The sequence below is a fragment of the Cupressus sempervirens genome, chromosome 3 (genome assembly GCF_028749045.1).
Source record: "Cupressus sempervirens isolate cs-2001-9-10 chromosome 3, ASM2874904v1, whole genome shotgun sequence".
NCBI classification, from domain to species: domain Eukaryota; kingdom Viridiplantae; phylum Streptophyta; class Pinopsida; order Cupressales; family Cupressaceae; genus Cupressus; species Cupressus sempervirens.
In genome coordinates, this window is record NC_143120.1 from 61,006,800 (window position 1) to 61,029,864 (window position 23,065).

A 23,065-nucleotide genomic window follows, 5' to 3' on the forward strand; every position below is an offset into this window, starting at 1 on the left:
AATCTCCTTCAACAATCCTTTCACGCTCTTGTTTCCGTCAGCAATCTTCTGAAATCTCCTTCGACGCTTTGTCTGCTGAGCCAAAATTAAATTTTCTTGCGCAATGCGTATGTCATCTTTTTCCTTCAACTTATTCTTATTCTTGTTCAACTGATTCGGCATTTAATTCATATCCGCTTGCCTGCGTACCAGGTCCATCGGGCAATGGCGCCAAATGTTTATCGCATAGGTTAATTAGAATTGCACACAGATAATGAACACGAACACAAACAGCAGAACTCTTCTTATTATTATTCGAATATGCCAGAACATTACATTATGCTTCAATAATCTGATGAATACAATGCTTCCCGAAGGGGTTATAAATACTTTCTGAAGAACTTTCTCGGAGTCCGTCGGCCACATACAACATGTCGTTACATAACAAAAACCTTTCCGAAGGGATTCGTCGGCTGATACACAATTTCCTTTCCGAAGGGACCCGTCGGCTGATACACAATTTTCTTTCCGAAGGGACCCATCAGCTGATACACAATTTCTACCGACGACATCAACTCTATGTGTGCTTGTTGCAACCTCTTCTTTTCTTCCTTTGCATCAGGGTACTTTGCCTTCTTTGCTTGCTCACATGTAATGGCTAGTGTTTCCTCATCACATGCTTTGATGCTTAACAAGTTCACCCCTTGCTTTGGGCATTTCGAATCCTCGTGGTCTCTCGGACAACACCATCTAGATAACAGCTATGGTGTCTCCTTCGTGGTACAATCTCTAGCGAAGTGCCCCTAGAGGATGCACACACGACATTGTATCATCGACTGTCCACTCGAGTCGTACTGTATCCGACTTCGGCCTCCATTGTTATTATTGTTATTATTATTATCACCCCTTTCGCGCTGATTATTGTTGCGATATCCTCCTGAGCTTGCGTCATTACTGTTTGTGCTCATTCTTGCTCCAATGGATACTTCCTGCGTCAGTAGCACTTGTTGATGTCCCTTTATCTTCATATTGAATGGGCATTCCTTGGTGGAATGTCTCACAATTTGGCAGATATTGCAAAATTGTTTTTCGGGCAAGAGCCCTTTGTGTGGCCCTCATTATAGTCCTTACACCACAATTCCCCCTTCACCGAGTCAAGATTCTTTTTCAGATTTTTAAATTCCTTCATCATCCATAGCATATCCTTCTGCAACACTCAAACTTTTTTACTTGATTCTTCGTCGCTGCTGCTACTTTCGGAAGATGAATCGTTTGAGTTCAACGATTTGTGCTTCTTCTTCTTGCTTGGTTTTTGCTCGCTCTCCAGATCCATCTTCCGATTATACACATTTGTGTACGATGCTGGAGGTACAATCTTCATTTTCTTCTTTAGTGCCAATTGTAGCCCTTCAACAAACCATCGTTTCTTTAATCCATCAGCCGGTGGGCTCTCTATCTTCCCCACCAATTCTTTCAGCCTTCTTGCATATACATGAATTGTTTCATTCTTTCCTTTGTACTTTATATTTCTGTGAGAATTTCCTTATCATCCCTTAGCAGTCAGAACTCTGCTATAAACTCCTTCCTATCGTCTGCCCATGTAGTTAATTTCCAAGGATTGACATCCACAAACCAATCAATTGCTACACCCCATAGAGTTGCTGGAAACTATTGGACCTAGTCATCCTGGTCCGTTACACCATTTGCCGTCCATATTGTTTCACATGTCTTGTAGTGTCTGATCGGATTTGTCGTCCCGTCACCAATGAACTTCGGCAATTTTTCATTTGGTCCCGCAATTACTACTTTCTTTTGAAGTGGTGGTGCTTTCTATGCACCCGCATTGTTCTGAGTACCCGTGTTGTTTTGAGTACTCGCGTTGTTCTGAGCACCCGCGTTGGTTTGTACAACTCATAGTAACTAGAATCGCCTGAATCGGCGATTCCGCGACCAGATTCATGCTGTGCGATTTTTTGTGCATTGTGTATCGATATCGCCGATTTCTGGGCCATGAATCGCCTGAATCGCCGATTCAGGCGATTCATGTAAAAATCGCCAAAATCGCCTTTAAAAATTGGGTATGAATCGCCCGCGGCATGTAAAAAGGGAAGTTGAAATTTTTAAAAAAATCACTTTTTTTTTTCACTTTGTTTTTGACCTATTCTCTTTGTTATAACTCTAAAGGGCCTTCTATTTGTTAAGCATGAGTAGAAGAGAGGAAAAGTGAGAGAGAAGAAGAGAAAAGAAAAGCCATAGGTTTCCAACCGGCAAGAAGGAAGAGCACCAAAGAGATCAGCAGGCCATTTGGGGAGCCCATCAATTGCTTTGGGAGCATTAAGGAGCCAATATCAACACTCCTCAACTCATTTGCAAGAGGTAAGTGCTTTTTTTTTCTTGCATGTTAGTGTATTATGCATTTTTTGTTAAATTTTTAGTTTATTATGCGTTTTTTGTTAAATTTCTATAATTTTCAAGAATTTTAGTGTAAATTTTGAATGGTCTTTATTTTTACTAAGTTGCAAGCTAGGGTTTGTTGTTTTCTAATTTTTATTAGCTTCAAACTTTGATATTTTACATAAATTTTTTTATTGCAACGTTTGCTCTCATTTTTTGCAAATTCCAATGGGTAAAAGAGATGAATGTTGGAAATATAATGAAAAGTTTCCTGGAAGAACCAAATATCAAACAAAATGCATGTTTTCTAAAGAAAAAATAACTTCCGGGGGTATTTATAGATTGAAATTCCACATTGCTGCTATACCTGGACATGATGTTACAGTTTGCGCTCACCAAACTCCTGAGGCAAAATGCACTTGCTTAATAGCATTAGAAAAAATTGAAAAAGACAAAGCAAATAGGAAAATGCAAGTTGAAGGGTTAAGGGGTATTGGCTCCCATGTTCCCGCATCCGCAGCCGCATCCACATCTGCATCTGCATCAGCTTTCGCATCAGTAGGTTGTGTTGGAGAGGGTTCTTCTAGGCATCCTTTTTATCCTAGTTCTTCTGCTCGTGCTAGTGCTAGTGCTAGTCGGTCACATACTGAGACAGAGTCCCACACCAACCTATTGCAGCCTAGAGTGCGGAAAAACATAATGGATAGTTACTTTGTGCCCCGCACTACTCCTGGTTCCCAACCCACGTTTGAGGGCATGGGTTTGAACAAGGAGATTCACGATGCTGCCAGAAAGGAGATATGCAAATTTTGGTACTTTTGCAACATTCCATTTACTGCAGCCAGGTAACTGATTCTTTTTTTTTTGTTTTCTTTAAAGTTAAAATTAAAAGTAAAAGTAAAACTTTAATTATATCTACTTGTTTTATAATTTGAGTCTTTGACATCTAAACTATTATTTGTGACAGGGCTCCTTATTGGCAGAATATGATAGATGCGGTTGCTATTTGTGGTCCGGGGTTTAAAGCCCCAACTGAGGTTGAGTTGAGCGGATACCTCCTGGATGAGATGGCAGAGGACATGAGGGTTGACCTTGAGGAGAACCGAAAGGAATGGATTGCAAAGGGTTGCACCATCATGACTGATGGTTGGACCAATAGGAGGAATAGAACACTCCTCAATTTTCTTGTATCCTGTGGAGGTGATTGATCATTCTACTTTCCTACATGCATTGTAAATTTTGATTTGTTGAATGCTAATTCGTTAATGATCCATTTAATATTATAATTCGTTGTTTTGTTACTTGTAGGATATACCATGTTCATAAAATCCATTGATGCTTCTGCACATGTGAAAAATGCCACATATTTATGTGAGGCTATTAAGGAAGTTATAGTAGAGGTGGGGGAACAAAATGTGATCCAGGTGGTGACGGATAATGCAGCAAATTATGTTGCAGCAGGTAAACTTTTAACTTTGCAAGTTTTGAAAATAAATTTATTTGAATTTTGAAATTTGAGTTTCTAATTGACTTAAAATTGTTGTAGGTAAACTTTTGATGGAGAGGCACCCCACCATATTTTGGTCCCCTTGTGCGGCACACTGCATTGACCTCATGTTGGAGGAAATTGGCAAACTTGAGTTTGTCAAGTCATGTGTGGAAAGGGCAAAAAAATATGCAAATTCATTTATAATCATGCATTTGTCCTTAGCACAATGAGGAAGTACACAAAAGGCAAGGAGTTAGCTTGCCCAGGTATCACGAGGTTTGCCTCGAATTTCATCACCTTGTAGTCCTTGTTGACATCAAGGGATGGATTGAGGAGCATGTTTGTTGGGCAGGAGTGGATTTGCTCTTCCTATGCTACGACCACTGTAGGGTTAGATGTGGCGGATTGCATATTTGACGAGGATGGTTTTTGGAAACCCACTAGAGAAATCCTTAAGGTAAATTTATTGCAATTTAACCTTTAGTATTTTGCTTTTACTTTAAGTTATATTATTTTATATTTAAGTTTTGACTCAAATTTGTTGTTTTACTTTATATGCAGGTCATTGAGCCCCTTGTAGCTTTGCTACGAACTGCTGATGGGGAGAAGCCCTCTATGGGCTACATTTATGAGGGCATGGATAGCGCCAAGGAGGCCATCAGAGCCCAATATGTAGGAGTGCAAGAGAGGTATGGCCCTATTTGGGACATCATCGATATGAGATGGCAGAATCAGCTCCATCGACCCATCCACGTAGCAGCTTACTATCTGAATCTGGCATTTTGTTTCCGTCGTGAGTTCAAGGCGGATGTGGAGGTTCTCACTGGCTTATACACAGTGATTCAGAGATTGAGTAGCGATAAAAACAGCGCTGCTGCGATTATTGAGCTAGACCAGTTCAACAATAAGGAGGGGCCACTTTTCTCTGGCAGGATGGCCATAAATGCTTAGACAACACTACAGCCAGGTAAAAATTAAATAATATATTCAATGTTCATGAATGTAGATTCTAAACTTAAAGTTGATTATATAATGCATTAATTTTAGAGTTGTAATTTGTAAATGAGACTAATTGTTTTTGTTTTTTTCTTATTTCAGATAGATGGTGGCAAATGTTTGGGGCCAGAACCCCAAACCTTCAAAAAATTGCCATCCGCATTCTGAGTCAGCTGAGCAGCGCTTCTGGATGTGTGCGCAGTTGGTCCATGTTCGAGCACATCCACTCGAAGAGAAGAAACAGGTTGACAGTGCAGAGGTTGAATGATCTTGTCTTTGTTCATTACAACCTTCGTCTTAGGATCAGATAGATTTTGGGCGTTGACTCCTCTCTGATCATTCTAGAGGAGATTGATCCAGAATCAGAGTGGATCACAGAGGCTGTGGACCCAGTCTTCACTAAGGAAGACCGCGTGTGGGTTGACCAGGTGGATGTAGAGGTTGAGGCTCTGGCCAGGGCAGAGGAGGCAACTAGAGCACGTTCAGGCATTGGTAGACGCACACGCGCATGCACAGACGCAGGCCCTAGCGACGTTATTCGTGAGCCCATTGCCCATGCAGGGGACATGGCTCGGCCGTCCTCTAGGACCTACCTTACACACCTTTCTCATAGGCAAACTAGATACTCAGAGGTTGAGGTTGAGGCTGCAGCAGAGCTAGAGGATGATGATGAGGATGATGAGGCTTGAGCTGGAGCCTTGTTTTTATATTTTGTTTACACTGTATAGATATTGATAGTGATATTGAATCACTGATAGACATATGTTTCAAACTTTCATGGATCTTCATCTTAGATTTATACATACATTTATGATTTGATGTCTTATAGATCTTCATGATTTCATCTTACTAATTCTATGATTTGAATCATTATGATCATTTGATTTTTATTTACTTCAGCTAGCGTACAATTTACATTTTAGTACATAATGATAACATAGTTACGTATGTGATGGATTTTATGTTTCATGTTTATGTATGTTAGATTCTATTTGATAATGTTATAGTGTTTTTAAGTTATATTCAATAAAAGGTGCATGAAATAAGTCTTAAATTGTTAAAATCTTTACATTTAAAGGATTTTTTCAAATTTGTCGATTCATCGCCGATTCACTGGCGATTCACCCCCGATTCACGATTCGATTCGGCCGTGCCGATTTCGATACGATTTCGATTCATGTTACTTTGGTACAACCACACTGCTTCGGACAACTGCCCTACTTCCAACAACCCCCTTACCTAGTGAGAAAAGATCTTTCTCAAGTGAAGTTGTTTGATTCTCTGCCTATATTCGTTCATCAGGTGTATTGGGAACAAAGAGTTCACTCTACGCTCGTGCTCTTTTGGCATTTCAAGCTGTGCGAGTTACTTCCCTTCTGTTTAGATTCTCTACCCTCGGCATATACAAGTTAAGGAACTCCTTCCTTGTCTCTTCCACCAAATTCAATCACTATCGAGTCTCTTCTAGCAATTCCTCGACACTCCTCGGTTTGCTAGGTGAATGCACTCCCTCCGTCTGTGCTCCTTCACCCTCTCGGTGTCTGTTGGTAATTTGCTAGAGCTTCTGTCCGCGCTCCGCCTGTTGTGCTAAAATTAAAACTTCCTGTGTTGTGTGTATTTCATCCTTATCTTTTATCTTATTCCTATCCTTGTTAAGCAGATTTGGCATTAATTTTCATAATACTTCCTTCATTCCAAGTTCGACTGGCAACGACACCAAATGTTTACCGTACAGGGTAAAAGGATACCTATTGCATGTAGTGGAGTAAGATATAACACAGAACATATACTTTATTCATATACGCAATATGCACTCCAATGCTTATAATATGATTATGATGATTACAATGATGATCCAAAGTCCCTTTCGGACAGTGTACATATACTTTCCTGAAGGGGTGACTCTATCATCATGCCCCCTTTCAGATACAATTCTACCCGTCGGCTACAATATAGAATTTTCCAACAACAATACTTTTCTGAGCCTGTCAATGGCTTTGCATGGACATCCGAACGCACTCGTAGAGGTATAGGTTGCTTGCCCTATTTTTGTAAATATAATCTTGTAGTGCTTAGTTTTGGCATTCTCATTTTTGTTAGTATGCTCTGTTCCCATCCACCCTCTACAAGAAGCTCCTTGTGCTTATGCTCTTTGCCTCTACACGTAATGGACAAGGCACTAGTGATTGTTGAAAGTTTGAGGTTCTTTGTGTCCTTCGGATTTCATGTCCCCATTCAAAGCCCGTGTTTGCGTACATTTTAATAATGAAAAGATTTAAATTTTAACCTTCTCGCAACTTTTCTCTAAACACCATTTACTTCAAGAAAAGTTGGTAATGGATTAATCCCACAACCACGAAAAGTGCTCAACTTTCTAAGGATATTTCCATTTGCATGTAATCGTCCTTAGTGCTTTGATTACTATGGAGGTGAAAAATTATAACATATAAAAGAGGGCATGGAAGGTCGAGCACATTTGGAAGGATCGGTAGGGTTTTCCCTTTTTGTCAGAGGATGAAAATGTGTTTTAAAAGAAAATACTCGAAGTGCTTCACAATATGAAAGAATTTGCACATACCCGACTGTCAACTTCAGAAAGCATGTGATAAGCTAGATGATCAACGTTTTTCAAAACCAAAGTAAATAAGGTTTGTCAATCTTCTTTATGGGTGACTCATCAATAAAAATTGTTGTCAGATGGTGTATGTGATTTGAAACTCATAATCGAGCTTGACAAGAACTTCCTAATTTTCAAATATCTCCGACTAATGGTTATGTAAAGTACTTAACAAATTTGTGGCCCGAAATGTTCAACTTGGGTGTTTGAGCTTGTTGATGCCCAAGACCGTAGATTGGAGTCCAACGAGTCTTGCCAACTCAATGTCGGGATATCTAACTGGTTAAGGCCAACTTGACAAGATTGATCAATTTGATTAGAGTCTTTTGCACTTTTGGCTTTGCAAGGCCAAGGTGGGTAAAATTGATCCTGAACAGATCACTTAAATCCAAGATCCTTATAACAGATTGGTTAGAATGCAAATAAAATGAAAGTTTCCAAAATGGCAAGAATTATAGAAAGCTTTTAACTTGCAAATTATGAATTGAGAATAATAAATGAATGTATGAATCTGAGTGTTTTAAATAAAAAATACTAATTATGGATTATTGCAACAAATTAATATATTAATTCTTCAAAGGAAATATATGAAATAATTAGCAGCATATGGACTGCGAATCATGAATTACATAAAGACCGGTGCCGAAATTAAAAGGGCAATAGAGTCAGTATTATAATTTTAAAACGTACAACTTTATAAAATTCTACGCACATCAACTATAAACAATTTAGTAATCAAGACATGACAGATCAAATATATGGACGCAATTTTAAAACAGTCTAGAATGCACTTTAACTCCTATGGTTGGGAGACAAACCAGACACAGATACAGAAGCAATCAAATATTTCACTATATCTACGTTGTTCGATTTTAAGATGTTATAATTGACCTTGTCCACTTATCTATCATATAAATTATTTATAGAATTTAAAAATAATTATAAAGGAAAAAACTATATAATATTTCAACTCTGAAGCTTCATGCAAATAAAATAAAATAAATATTTCTTACTGATCATGCTACCCGCTGCAGTTCAATTTGAGAATTGCATATTAAAATATTTACTCAATAATCCAGCATATGAATTTTCCATTATATGATTTTGCATCTTACATTTATAATAGGTAGAGAGACATGAGCCTATTCTCAAAATGACATACCTCTTTGTAAAATATAAAAGAACAAGGTAGTTGAATTCTATTCTATGAGAATATAATAGTTTGATTCCTCTGCTTATTACTGACCCATAATTCTTGTATCTATATGAATGAATGTGATTTTAATGACGTCCACTAGACCACAGCAGTCTATGGGACCACAACAGTATATTGAATAAACTTTTATGGGTGCAATACTCTGTTATCCCCTTACATTCGCACTAGGAAAGATGGAAAATGGTGATTTTGAAGGACCACGAGCACAAATGATAACTCCTCCGACTTGGCAATACTACACTCTCGATACCTCTGAAGATAATTTATCAATCGTTTCACAGTGCGTATGCTCTTAGTTTTCTGTGTATATCTCCAAACCTGCAAGCAAATAGTGTCATAAGACACAAGTTTGATGAATAGGATTTGAGTTAATGATTGGGAGAAGATGACGTGAAACTCCTAAATGCGGGAAACACATAAGCGATGTGATTTCAATATATCTTTGAAATTTTCATTGAGGAAATGCCATGAATAAACTACTTGACATATTCCCATGGTCTTCTCCAGGATACTTTGTTCCTATGTTATTTCTTTCTCACAGCCTTCTTTGTCGAGTCCTCTCCGCTTTCTAGTTATTGTCACTTGTCTCTCTCATATATTATCTTCTACAAATAATGATGTGGTATCACACAAAATCTCATAACGCGGTGTACTCGGCAGATCATTTCTAGCCTTTGCTAATTTTCATATACCCTGGCCAACCGATGAGACTGGAACAATATAACCATTTGGGTTTGCTATGTTCAAATTTGCTCTATACAATTCGCACTTTGCATTTAAGCTGGCACTCCCTCTTCATGTGTTTATATATACCTGCAAGACAAAAAGCATCATTTAGATACCTATCATCAAATAGTGATAGGTAAAAATCCTTGCTTGGAAGACTTCTACAGGATATAGCAACTTTCAAAACAACAAAGAGTGTATTTGTTTGTTGATTGCTTCATCGGGATTCATAATATGCCCACACTTTACTATGATATGATATCTCTGATATATCCTCAAGATGTTGTGGGTTGGTGTTGATGTCAATTTTTGTACCACTACATAACATATTAGCAATTGAACACTTGATATAGAATATCAAACCCTCAATTCCTCTTTTGAAAAGTCAATACTCATGAAGACATGAGCAAAAACTCTAATGTTCCTTACACCTGTGGGTACTAACTCAGTTATCAATGTGATTTGTTGGTAATCACATAGGCGGGCTTACATTATTTATTCGAAGATAACTTGGTCTTTGGTGGAATGATAGTGATGGTGATTCAGTGTGAATACCAGATGATGTTGATGGAGAAGGTGATGGTGATGGAGGGTGAATGTTCTTATGACTTACGCCTTTCTAACTTTCCTCTTTAAAACTCCAACTCCTAACTACTTGCTATTCTACTCCTCCTTTGAATGGAAAGATTAGCAAATGGACGGGGATCGAATCTAGTGAAAGTTAACAGCGGCTCCACCTCCATAGATGCAATGATTCAAAGGAAAGATAAACTAGTTTACCACACAAGGCTTCCCAACAAGCCGCTAGGATGCTAGTGGCCTAGTTATTAATCCCTATCAAACATCCACTAATGCTACCATGCAACTATCCATCTACTCTCAATCTTACTTAGCAACTTGAAAATCAAAATTTTGTCTTCCACAAAATTCGGCTCCCTCAAAATTTGCTTCCCACAAAATTCGCCAAGCAAGAAGAGTGCAGATCTGCTCTTGCAAAAAAATCATCCAAGGAAAACACCAATTTTCCCTTGCAAAAATCATCCAAGGAAGAAGAAATCTGCTCCTTAGTCTAAATCGCCAAACACCATGAAGAGGAAGAATGAGGAATGAGGAGATAAGGGGAAAGAGCTTCCTCTTATACCCAATTCACTTGCCTTCTTTAGTTGGCTGACTTGCACCTAGGAGGGAAAAAAAAAATTAATTAATGCACAATTCTGGCCCGGATTAAATGATAAGCTAAAAATTAATTTTGCCACAATGAAATTTGCATTTTTAAATTGCCGGGTAGACGAAAATTGCAAAAATAAAATAAATAAAGCCTTGGAGATGCTAAATGTTTCCATTTAATGATGATTTAGTAATTAATATATCATTAAAAGTCGGATTTGGCAAGTTAAAAGCAATTTTTTCAATTTTAAATTACTAATTTCTTTAAAAACTTAAAAATTTCAAGGCAAATTTAATCCATTTAATGCCAGTTTTGTGCAATTTAAATCCAAATTCGATTTTGCCATGCAATTTTAATTTTTAATTTTAACAAAAATAAAATCATTTCTCTAGAGTCTAAAATTGATTTTCCCATTTGATTTCACAATCACAAAATGAATTTTTTCCACTGAAAAATTCAAGATTTTCCAAAAAACCCAAATCTTACAAAAATTTCATTTTTTGAAAATTACTCAAGTTTATACAATTATATCCAAATTTTAAAAAAAAAAATCTTCTAAGTACAAAATTTACAATTTTATCTTGCCAAGTGTTGTTCTTTGAAATTTGTTTGGCTTAAGGATAAAATTAGTCGTTCTAGAAAATCAAGCTTAAAACCGGGTGAAAAAACAAACCTAAACCTCCTCCTTCTTGACCTAAAGGTGTCCAAGACATAAAATTTTCTAAAATTGGAAATTTTTTGGACAACTTCAAAAAATGATTTATTACCAAGGCGATTGAAAAAAGGGGGTCCCCAAAGTTTTGGGGCGATGGTATGAAAACTTCACAACATCTAGCATTAACCCAAAGAAATGTTCCTGAACATTTCAAGAAATAAGTAACTTAGAACAAAAATCTCAGGATGGCCTATCCACAAATCTACTTAAGGACAAGTACTCAAGAAGGGAAAAACTCTAAAGTTGATCCTGAGCACCCTGACCATAAGTCACCCATGTGTGTGCAAATGATTTATTCCCCGCTCGACAAGAACTTGATAATCTCTCAGATCCATTAAACTTAGCTATTATAATATCCTTCAAAAGCAACTTGGATAGGGCCCTGCTGCCAATCAGGCATCTATAGCCCCGACGGAGTTATCGTTGTGGCACCACAATCATGGTTCTACCTTTAGTGATTCTTTTTATAACACTAGTAGAGATGATTGCACACCCTTGAACCAAATTTCATCTTTATTTTCACTTTGATACTACCTTTTCTCTTTTCTCATGATATTTTCTCTTTTTTCTTTTCTTTTCTTTTCAATCTTTTGTTTGGCTTGTAGGCAATTAAGCTTGCAAAGGGTTTGGAAGACCACAATGGAGCTGAAGCAGGTGTATGATTTTTACTAAGTTCAATTTCACTTCAAAACATCAAGAACTCAGAGCAATTAATGGTGAGTAGAATGTTGTAACCATGCCAGAGATAACTCAAGAACCTCTATCAAGTCTAACCCAAATTTAATACAAGTCTTACCATAGACCAACGACTAAGCACATCCTTAAATCTCTGAACCTTGTTAAATGTATTCGAGAAATGAACAAGACAGACTCCGTTTTGTCACCAAAAATGTAAAATCTACATACCTCGCCCACGAGTGATAAAATCCCCCCTTTGCTCTTGCAAAGGCCCAAAACCAAAACTGCTTTCCAACTAAGGGAAGCTAAAAAAATTTCAAATCAAATGACTTAATGCAAATCAAGCTCAAGCTTCCTCACAACACCTAAACTAAACAACTAAAAGAAATCTACTCTAACCAATTGAAAGGGAAACTTTAATCTACCCAACTAAAAGGAAACTCAATCTAAGCGACACACGAAAGCAAACTAAACTACTCTCCTGAACCAAATGGTCTAAGACAAACCTATCCTAACTATGTACAAGACCCTAAAGGGACAACACTAACCAATCTAATATATACACTAGATCTAACATGGTTTCTCAGGATGTTCAAAAGTAACAAGGTTTGGGTGATAGTTCTCAATCTTGCAAACTCATCCTTATACCTTGAAAAAAATTTGGTCACCTCAAACTCAACCTCAAGAAAATTATCATGCAAGATCAACAATTGAGGAAACTCATAGGGTCCATGATTAATCCAAATACAAGTTGTTTCTCTAGAATTTCCATAATCAAAATAAAAACTTTCAAACCTTTCATCTTTAAGAGCAGGGAAAGAAACAACCTGGTGTGCTTTAGGTGGTAACTCTTGTCTAAACCTCAATTGATCACCCACAGCTTCAGGAGGTCGCAATTGGTGATGAATCTTCCCTCTAACATCTACATTGAACTCATTGGTAGTCCAAGCAGGATCAATCTTGGAATCAAGCTCATGAAATATCATCTTTGGGGGCTTGTCCCTGTGAACAGTGAACCATGAATCCTTGTGAATCTCCTCAAGTGTATCCTCAAAAATCAAGGATTTTTCGATATTCTCCCCATCAAACACCTCTCCAAGTTGCTTGAACACAATATCTAAATGTAGCATCAACCCAAACTATTCTTTATTTTCTTTTTCCATGGGAGCAACTTGATCACCACTCAACAATCCTTGCATATCCTTGCCAATAGGAGCTTCATCATCTAGCATGTAATTTCCATTTGAATTCTCTTTAGAAATATCTTGCAATTCTTTATATAGACTCTCACCAAACATAGTACCTTCAAGACTGATAGGAGAACCATCATACGTCTTTGTGAGTTGCCCATCAACTTCCATTTCAAGTGGCAAAATTTCTGGAGGTCGAAGTTGATGGTGAATCATGCCACTTGCAACAACTTGATCACCTTGAAAGGCTTTGGGCAATGACTCTTTTTGTATTTCTTCTATAGGATCTTCAAGCATCCCCCCAAAGAACGTAGTGGAGATAGTGCCTTGTATTTTTTCCTCATATTTGAACTCTCTTGTGATATCTTGTAATTCCATGTTCAACTCACCCACTTGATTATCTTCCTCTTTAAGGATATTTGAAACTTCTTGCAACGCATCCTCAAGAGTCACCCCTTGAATTATGCATGAAGGCTCACCAAAGATGTCCTTTTCGTCTGCCTTTTGACGTTCCATTTGTAGTTCTTCGTGTGCCCTCACATGTTGACCTTTGCCTACCATCTTTTCTCTCTCTTGGATAAATTCAATTGTTTTCTCAATTTTCTTGTCAACCTCTCCACCTCGTGATATAACGTGTGAAGGTTCATCCACTTGGTTATCTTGAACATTAGAATCAACCATATCATCTTGATAAATCTTACCTTCTTCATTCTTTGGTGTCCAACTTAAAAGCTGAAAGAAATCTTTACCACCCCCCGCTGATATTTCCTCATACCAACCCAATTGAAACTTGACCAAGTGAATGGTGTCTTGGCAAGATGGGCAAGTGGATTCTGAATGTGAGAGACCGTGTACACTGCACCAAGAACTTCTTCCATATATGCTTTTTGGTTCCCTATTGATATCTTCTTTGAAAACAAGAAAATCTTTCTCCGAATTGACAAGTACTGCAGGCTCATGTATTTGTGAATTTTTCTTTTTTCCTCTTAATGCCAAATCCATTCTTAAGAGAAACACTAAACAATCCAACTCCTCATGATCTGTAGTACCATGTATCCTACACTTCCTTGATGCTACAAGTTGAGACAAATACCATGGAGGTAACCTTTTGTTCAAATCAAACCAAATGGTAAGAATGTCCACTTGCCTGCCCATTAAGAAACCTTTCTTCTTCTTTTTTGAATTTTTGATTTTTTGATTTTTACTTTAAAAGAGATCTCTCATCTCAAATCTAACTTTGAAAGCTCATTCCTCCTCAATCTCTACTTTGAATTTCCAAGTTGATCCAAGAATGAAAATCATTCAAGCCCTCCTAGCACCAGATAATGTTGATTGTGCGAGGAGGGTCTACGCATCAATAACGCTCTGATTTTCCCAAGAATGAATTTAAATTCGGCCCTCCTTCTAGAGCCAGATAAGGTTGATGGCACAACGATGGAGGCAATAATGCTCCAAATTTCAACAATTGTTCCAAGAATGAATTTAATTCTACCCTCCTAGCGTCAGATAATGTTGATGTCAATTTTTGTACCACTACATAACATATTAACAATTGAACACTCGATGCAGAATATCAAACCCTCAATTCCTCTCTTGAAAAGTCAATACTCATGAAGACATGAGCAAAAACTCCAATGTTCCTTACACCTATGGATACTAACTTAGTTATCGATGTGATTTGCTGGTAATCACATAGACTGGCTTACGTTATTCATTCGAAGATAACTTGGTCTTTGGTGGAATGATAGTGATGGTGATTTGGTGTGAATGCCAGATGATGTTGATGGTGATGGAGGGTGAATGTTCTTATGACTTATCCGTTTCTAACTTTCCTCTTTAAAACTCCAACTCCTAACTACTTGCTATTCTACTACTCCTATGAATGGAAAGATTAGCAAATGGACGGGGATCGAATCTAATGAAAGTTAACCAGCAGCTCCACCTCCATAGATGCAATGATTCAAAGGAAAATAAACTAGTTTACCACATAAGGCTTCCCAACAAGCCGCTAGGATGCTAGTGGCCTAGTTATTGATCCCTATCAAACATCCACTAATGCTACCATGCAACTATCCATCTACTCTCAATCTTACTTAGCAACTTGAAATGAAATCTATTTTAGCAACTTTAAAATGAAAATCTTATTCTAACTAGTGGAAGTAGAAACCATGCAACAATACCAAATGTTCTTAATCACCATGCAAGTCACAACAACGATAAAGAGAGGCAATTTTGGCATTATCTTATGCAACAATTTTCTCCGACCATTACAAATGAGAGCAAATGGCCTTATATAGAAGACAAAATTTACAACCGACGATCCAAATTGGATCCTAGAAACCCTAATTAGGGTTGCCACCCCATTGGCCAATGAGAAGATGCCACCTGATCAATGGACCAATGAAAAAAAAGAAAAAGTGGCAACCAATGAGAAGGCACCAAAATGGTAGCCAATCAGAATTAGACACTTGTCCTATCCTAGAAAAAAGAGAAATTGCCACTTGGGCTTACATCAAATGATCTAATATAAATCTCCCCTTTTCCTTCATTCTTTTAGCTAAGGCAATGAACATAGCTAGCCTTTAGTTGACTTCTTCCATGGGAGGGCAAAGTGTATGCTTTATCATGAGCTCAACCGATTTCATCATGCTGTTTGCTGCTTGTAGTGTCTTCTCGTGGTCCTTCTCATACTCTTTTGCAAAATCGATAAAGGCATTGAGGTAGGAAGGGGTGCCCAAATGTTTCTTCTTGATAGCAACCTTTGTTAACTCATCCAATCTTGATCCAAGTCTTGTCTCATCGATGTCCTCTTCTCTGATGTCTTCAAAATCAAATGCCATCCCAACGTTGCTCATCATGGTTGAAATGGAAGTGTTGACACTTGGGCTGTACTGTGCAACTACATTCTGTATCTCCTCGAGTGTTCTCAGTCTGGTAGTTAAGGCAACAAACCAAGACTCAACTGTACTCAATCCTCCTTCATCGACCAACTTGGCCCTTTCCAAATATGTCTCTGGTAGCCCAATGAACGCTTGTAGCCTAGCAATAGCTAAATCCTTGACTGGAAGGAAATCCTTCCACTCCTCTTCGAATATTCTGAATTTGTTTCTAACAGTCACTAATGACTGGAATGTCGAGACAGAGGAAGACAAGAAATTTCGCCCATCTTGGATTGTATCATGGATCCAATCCTTGACTTCATGTAGCTGAGCTGATATTTCTTCTATGTTGCTCCCGCCCGCTGTCTTGAGGAAGGGCTGCCTAGTGCAGCTGTTGGATAGGCTGGCAATCTCTCCAATATTTGTTCTCGGCTTCCAACTTTATGATCCTTTCATTTGCCTTCCTCAACCTTTCTTTGATTGAAGCTACACCCTCCTAGATCTCCTCACACTCCATGTCATCTGTGTTTCTTCTCAAATTATGCTCCACTATCTCATATTCTTGGGCCGCAATCTCATCCAATGCCTTGTTGACTGTTGGTATAGCAATCTAAACCTTTCGATGACCATCATTGTTGCCCCTAATTACCTTTGCCATTGTTTTTGCAATCTGTTTTTGGTTCTTGCTATCACCCTTCTCTATTAATCCTTGGATGTCTTCCACTATTCGGGCAGTTACCACCTCACCACATGGCATAAGCATTTTCCTTAACCATAGTGGTGTGGTGCATCTCCCCAAATTTGGATTTGGTTTGACTAACAAAGCATCACCAACGGCCTCGGGCACCTGACTCATTTCCTCAATATTAATCGGCCCATATTCTTCTTCATTAGTAACTGACATGTCATCTCCATGTTGATTTTTTGAAAGAGGAGAGTACTTGGTGCTATCACTGTAACCACTTGACTCTGAATCAGAGCCCACCTCTACTGCGGTCCTTTGTTCACTTGTGTTGTCTTCTTGGCCTCTAGCCTCAATTATACTTTCCTTTGATGGTACTGCGTGCTGTCTCTTTGCTGGAGGTTCCGGATGTTCTTTTCTTTTCTCAACCTCCAAAGCTCTCTTCTTGCTCCTAATTGTTTCTTGTTGCCAGCTACTTCCTTCACCCTTCTGTCCGACTGATTCTGCTAGACCTTCTTTTGGCTTCATCTTCTCATAAGTAAGGGGAATCCTTTGACTTTGTAGCTTCCTTAATCTTTCATTGTACCATGACTTGGTATACAAATCAACTGCTTTTGTAATTGCCTCCAAGGAAGGATCCTGATGATCATCCCAATCTACTGGATTCAACTTTGTTCCTTCTACTGTATCATAATCTTCTCTCAACACATTTCCATCATCTTCTAGTTGATTGGGAATATTAAAGCCTCTCCATTTGATATCTCTCATCATGTTCACCGACAATCTTGAGAAAGCTAGCTTTCTTACATGAAAGTCATCCTTGGCATTGGTCCAAAAGTCTTCTATAGTGGGAACATATTTAAATGCATTTCCATGAGATACCTTGATAAGACCATTAGGATCGAATCCTTGCCTTGCTTTGTACCATCCTTGATGATACCATTCCAATTCCTTCTCCGCAGCTGCAAAGGTGACACAGATGGGGCAACTATCATTGCCAATCCCGAATGAGAAGGTAATCCCTATCTTACCCTTGAGTTTCATTATTCTATCATAATGCTCAAGTTGCCTAGCCAATTCCATCAAAACTACCTTGTCGGGTGGGTATCTTGGAAGCCTCTTGGGACAAACTGTACTTCCTGCTACTCTAATGTAGGTGAATTGCGGAAATTGGATAAACCAACTCCCATATTTCTTTATCTTTGCTTCTGCTTCCGGTGAGAGTCTCTTAGTAGGTGTCCCTTATAATACCCTTACTGTCTTCATGGCAAAGGTGTCAAAAAACATTTTGTAATCTTTGTTGTTGTGCAAATGAAGCTGAGGATAGCATTCATGCACCAAATATTGCCCTGGCCCACTGCCAATTTCTCCTAAAGCCTTAAGTCCCGGACTTTTATACAATCTAGCAATTAGGTAAAATAGATAGGATCCCATGTAGAATTTCTTTTGGTTTTGTACGGTTCTAAGTTGCAACTCTAGATTCTCGCTTATGATCCTAGCCCAATCAAATCTTCTTTTTCCTTTTTCAATTTCATCAATAAAGAAGTACATCCAGTTTTCGAATTACATACCTTGAGCTAGGCCCATGATCTGGCTAAGGAGCACAATGAGATCGCCATATTCTGATTTGAAATGTGCCACTATGAGCCTCGATGATCTAGTTACTCCTTTCTTTCCCTTGTGCAGCCAATCTTGTTTTAGATGCATGAAATAAACTTTTTGGTTATCTTGAAATGATTTGGCTGCTTGATCCATCATCACCATTGTCATGCTCTTGTACTGGGGAATGTTAAATGCTTCTTCGATCGCCTGTTTGCCAATGTTGGCCAACACCCTCTTCCCTTCATCAAAAATGATGGATTTACTGATCAGATCAAACTTGGATGCGCACTCCATAACTAGTTCTGGACAAGGCAAGGTAGGAGGAAAAGCTGCTGCGTGTACAATCTCACTTTTGTATATCTTCTTTGCTATGGGGGATTGTCCTTCCTTTAGTCTGTCCTTTACCTATATCATATTTACTATATTGACATTGGTATTGGTTATTCGCCTCATTTTCGAGAAGAAAGTTGTTTTGGGCATTATATCCTCTTTGTCTTTCTTAGTGTTTGTCCCCTTAGGGTTCTTGCTTGCACTAACATCTACCATCCTAAACACTTATTTCTGCCCTTTCGTTCTAAGTGATATGGACTACCCTTATCGATCTCCAATCTTCTTTCTATTTATAGATTCTACACTTATTTCTGCCTTGCCAAGTCCTATCACTACACTTATCAATCTCCAATCTTCAACCTAGGGTGGGACTAACACTTATTTCTACCTCGCCGTTACCTTAGGATGTGTTGGTTCCCAAAACTGCAGATTGGAATCCTCCGAGCCTTGCTTGCTCAATGCTGGGATATCCAACTGGTTAAGGCCAACTTGAAGGGATTGACCGATGTGATCTAAATCCCCTGCACTTCCGGCTTTGCAAGACCGAGGTGGGTGTACCTAATCCTGGACGAAACACTTAGATCCAAGATACTTAAAATAGATCAATTAGAACGTGAATGCAATGAAAGCTTTCAAAATAACAAGAATTATAGAAAGCTTCAAGAGTGCAAATTTCAAATTAAAAATAAAAGTAAATAATTGTATGAATGTTTTTTAAATAAAAGTGATTGTTACAGATGATTGCAACAAATGAATATGTTAATTTTTCAATAGAAAGAAATGAAACAATTGCCAGCATATGGATTATGAATCAGTAGTAAAAGACCGGTGCTTAATTAAATGGGCAATCAGAGTCAACATTATAAGTTGAAACGTACAACTTTATAAAGTTCAATATATTAAACTATAAACAATTTTAATAATTCAGATGCGATGGATCAATTATATAAACGCAATTAAATTAGTCTAAAATGCACTTTAACTCCTGCAGAGACAAATTAGGCATAAATACGGAAACAATAAAATATTTCACAATATCTATGTTTATCAAATTTAAAATGCAATAATGATCCAATCCACTTATCCGAGTATTGAAATATTTATAGAAAATAATAAAAAACACTTATAAAGGACAAAACTTAATAAAAAATTAAAACTCTAATGCAAATAAATTAAATAAATGCTTCTTACTGATCCAAAAATAAAATCGTACTGGAGACACTCCTTACGGATGATCCATCCAATACAACTCGACTCCAGACTCGCACCAGAATTCAATCGAAAATCCACCATCTACAGGCTTAGCTCAAAAATTCATTTATTTACCATTGGAGGAAAAATATATCATAAAGCACCGGATATGTAAAATTTAAAAATATGAATATGAATTGTCTAGTCTCTCTTTTGTTTGGCTTTTACATCTCATATTTATAACATGAGTAAGGAGCATTAGTTTCTTTTCTAAAAATCACACCCTTTCATAACACATAACCAACCATTATTAAATAGTAGCATAACTTAAGCAAAATACTTTAACATAATTTAAAATATTCCAAAATTGGACCCACGGTGACTATAGTTTCCATCGCACAATCTCTTGCAACCTCATCGGGTGGTAATATCCTTCGAAAGGTATATATTTTTCAACTCGCGAATGGCAGAAAAACATGGATGGCACAACTTCAGCAAATATACCGTTGCATTGCTGTAATGTCATTCATTTCACCGGAGGTATTGCTGGTGCATCTTCTTAGCATCATGTCACAGACTTTATGCATACGGAAACCGCTCCAGGACTCCTCTCTGTGCATGCATACATGCCCTTATCCGCACAAATTTTCACTGCGACTATTATCCTGACTGCTTTCTGTGATTGCGTGGACCATATCCTTCATCGCTTTGACAGCTGGGTTCGAAATCCGCGCCTCCATGGTGATTTTTCTTCCTGCAAATAACATAACTCAATATTAGAAATCCATCACTGGTGATAAATAATATGCTTCATACACTTTGAGGACCCTGCCACATGTCTTTTCCGCTGACAGCTCTTCCAACAAGCAAATAATTTTGATGATTCTTTCCACGTTCGCTTCAATTTGCTCCTCAATATGATTAGATGGAACCATTTCATCTCTATATTCTGGCAAACCATCCATGAATTTTGAGATTGAAGCCGCCATTGACTTTTCATCTACCATATTCGGTATTTCTTCAGCATTTCCATTGCTTCTAATCATGGTTAATGGTACCTCTATGGATTTCACACTAACCTTTACTAAATTAGTAGTAGAATCCAATGGCAAACTGTCACAAACAGAATCAACATTTCCATCATCATTGCCACTTGGACTATGTTCAATTTCCACACAGTTTAAGTGGTCTGCAGAAACTCCAGTATTCCCTTCCCTATGTCCTTCAGCTTGTACCAAATTCTTGTGCATATTCATTTCAAAACTTTCAATAACTCGATCAAGTGCAAGTCGTTTACGGGTTTTACTGAGAAAGCTTTGCATTGCCCCTCACTTTTTGTTGCAACATGTTGAGAGATCTTCCTGAAGTCTTTACCAAACATTCCCAAAGAAATCACAAAAAGCTGCCTCCCATCGTCTGTCCACTGAGAATCAAATTCCTCAATCATAGATCTTGGAGATTGTGAGCTTTCAACTGCTTTTAATTTATCAAAAACTTCTATACTAATATTTCTTCCAGCAATTGAACCTGAATTTACTGGAGGGTTTTACAAGATTTTTGAATCAATAGAGACAATGTGAGTGCTCTGAACATTTTTACTTAAATCTCTACAAAAAGCCCTGCCATCCTCATTGCACAATCTTGTAGTAGATGGAATAGGCAACTTGTCAATGCTGACAATTGACACTTCCCTGCATTGACTATTTTGAGGAGTTGTATGAACTAGATATGAAGACGGCTGTGAATAATCTCTTCGATTCTTGAGTTGTTGCCTACGCCGCATCATCTCAAACTCTTCAGATTTTCGATTCTTGTAGTAGAACTCAATACAATCTGCAACTGTTTTGTGTTCTATAAAGGATGCAATTTTCTGAAAATTCTTGTTAAATGAGAATTTTTTTTCCAGAAATATCCTCTTCTCCTCGGGGGTCCATGGATTTATAGTCTTCTGTTCCTTTTCAACAGCAACAGGATCTTCAATTAAAGCATTATTACTTACGAACCTTTGTATGTTTCTTTCTTTCTCGTCCAATATTTGAGATGGCATTTTAAGGTGTGGTCTCTGATAACAACCAAAAGGCTCTACTAGCAGCCTTTGCATTGTCTGCAATTCATTAGAAACTGCATCAACCTTTGCAATACCAGAAACTGAGAGGCATAATCGATAAGATGTGCGTTGGGAAGGCATCTGTGTCCCATTCATGCGCTCAATATCCAACTTCTTAACACTCTCTGTACGATCAGTCCACTGATAGATCCCAGCCTGCTCTCGTTTCCATGTCTCCCTTAATGCACAATACTTGAGGACGAGTACAAGCTCCCTGAATCTAGGAGACATTTTTTTTCAGTGATAGCATATCCTCCAACTGTTGCTTAATTTTATTTTTGTCTTCTATACTATCCTCCTCAGAATGCACTTGTTTGCACTTACCAATAGAGACCAAACCAGTGGCAGCTTCACATTCAGAATCAAGAAGAAAACCAGCAACTGCTTGGGCAGCATGCTTCACTGATCCCAAATTTTGATCATACAAATCTCTCCAACACTATCATTATCCTTTTTACTTAGAGTTTCATAGATGCTTCCCAGTTGGACTTCACCATTCATCAAAAAGCTCTCAGAATTAATACTGGAGTGGTTAACTTTTGTTGTCCTGCCTAGCTCAAAAAATGATGCTGCTGATAATGACCTTTCATTAAGGCTGCTGCCATGCAAATTGCATTGATTAGCTTCCACCAGCTCATCATCTTCTTTAGAGGTAACTGAAGCTGTACACAAAGAACAAGATGGATAGCAAGCTTTGGATGATACATGCATCTTGGAATCCCGTTTGGATGGTACTGCAACTTCACACAACGAAGTTTCACAAATTCCAGAAAGCGGTCTTTCTTTCTATTCATCCATTGCTGCATTTTCTTGCACCCTCTTCTCAGAAGCATGCATAACTCCTCCTTTTTGTCTAGGCATCAACAACACCAACTTGTCATATTTTGCTTACTTATCAAGATAAAAAATGGAAACCAGAAATTTTAGGCTCCATCAGGATGGACTACACTTATCACTCCAATCTTCAACCTAGGGGTGGTCTAGCTTATTTCTGCCTCTTCAAATTTTCTATCATGGATTCTACACTTATCGATCTCCAATTTTCAACCTATAATGGGATGATGAAGTGGTGGATGATGAATGCAAAAAGAACCAAGGGAAACAAA

At 38.0% G+C, this 23,065-nt stretch overlaps 2 protein-coding genes across 3 annotated transcripts in view; both read left to right on the forward strand.

Moving 5' to 3' along the window:
• Window positions 1-23,065, forward strand: part of LOC149564774 (RNA-binding KH domain-containing protein RCF3-like) — a 185,753-nt gene that overhangs the window by 143,356 nt on the left and 19,332 nt on the right. The gene's annotated exons all lie outside the window — the stretch shown is intronic.
• On the forward strand, window positions 3,211-4,288 carry LOC149564775 (uncharacterized). The gene is made up of 3 exons (XM_089818366.1): window positions 3,211-3,573; window positions 3,682-3,834; window positions 3,920-4,288. The coding sequence occupies exons 1-3, from the start codon at window positions 3,360-3,362 to the stop codon at window positions 4,090-4,092; spliced, it is 540 nt and encodes a 179-aa protein (XP_089674492.1). The 5' UTR covers window positions 3,211-3,359; the 3' UTR covers window positions 4,093-4,288.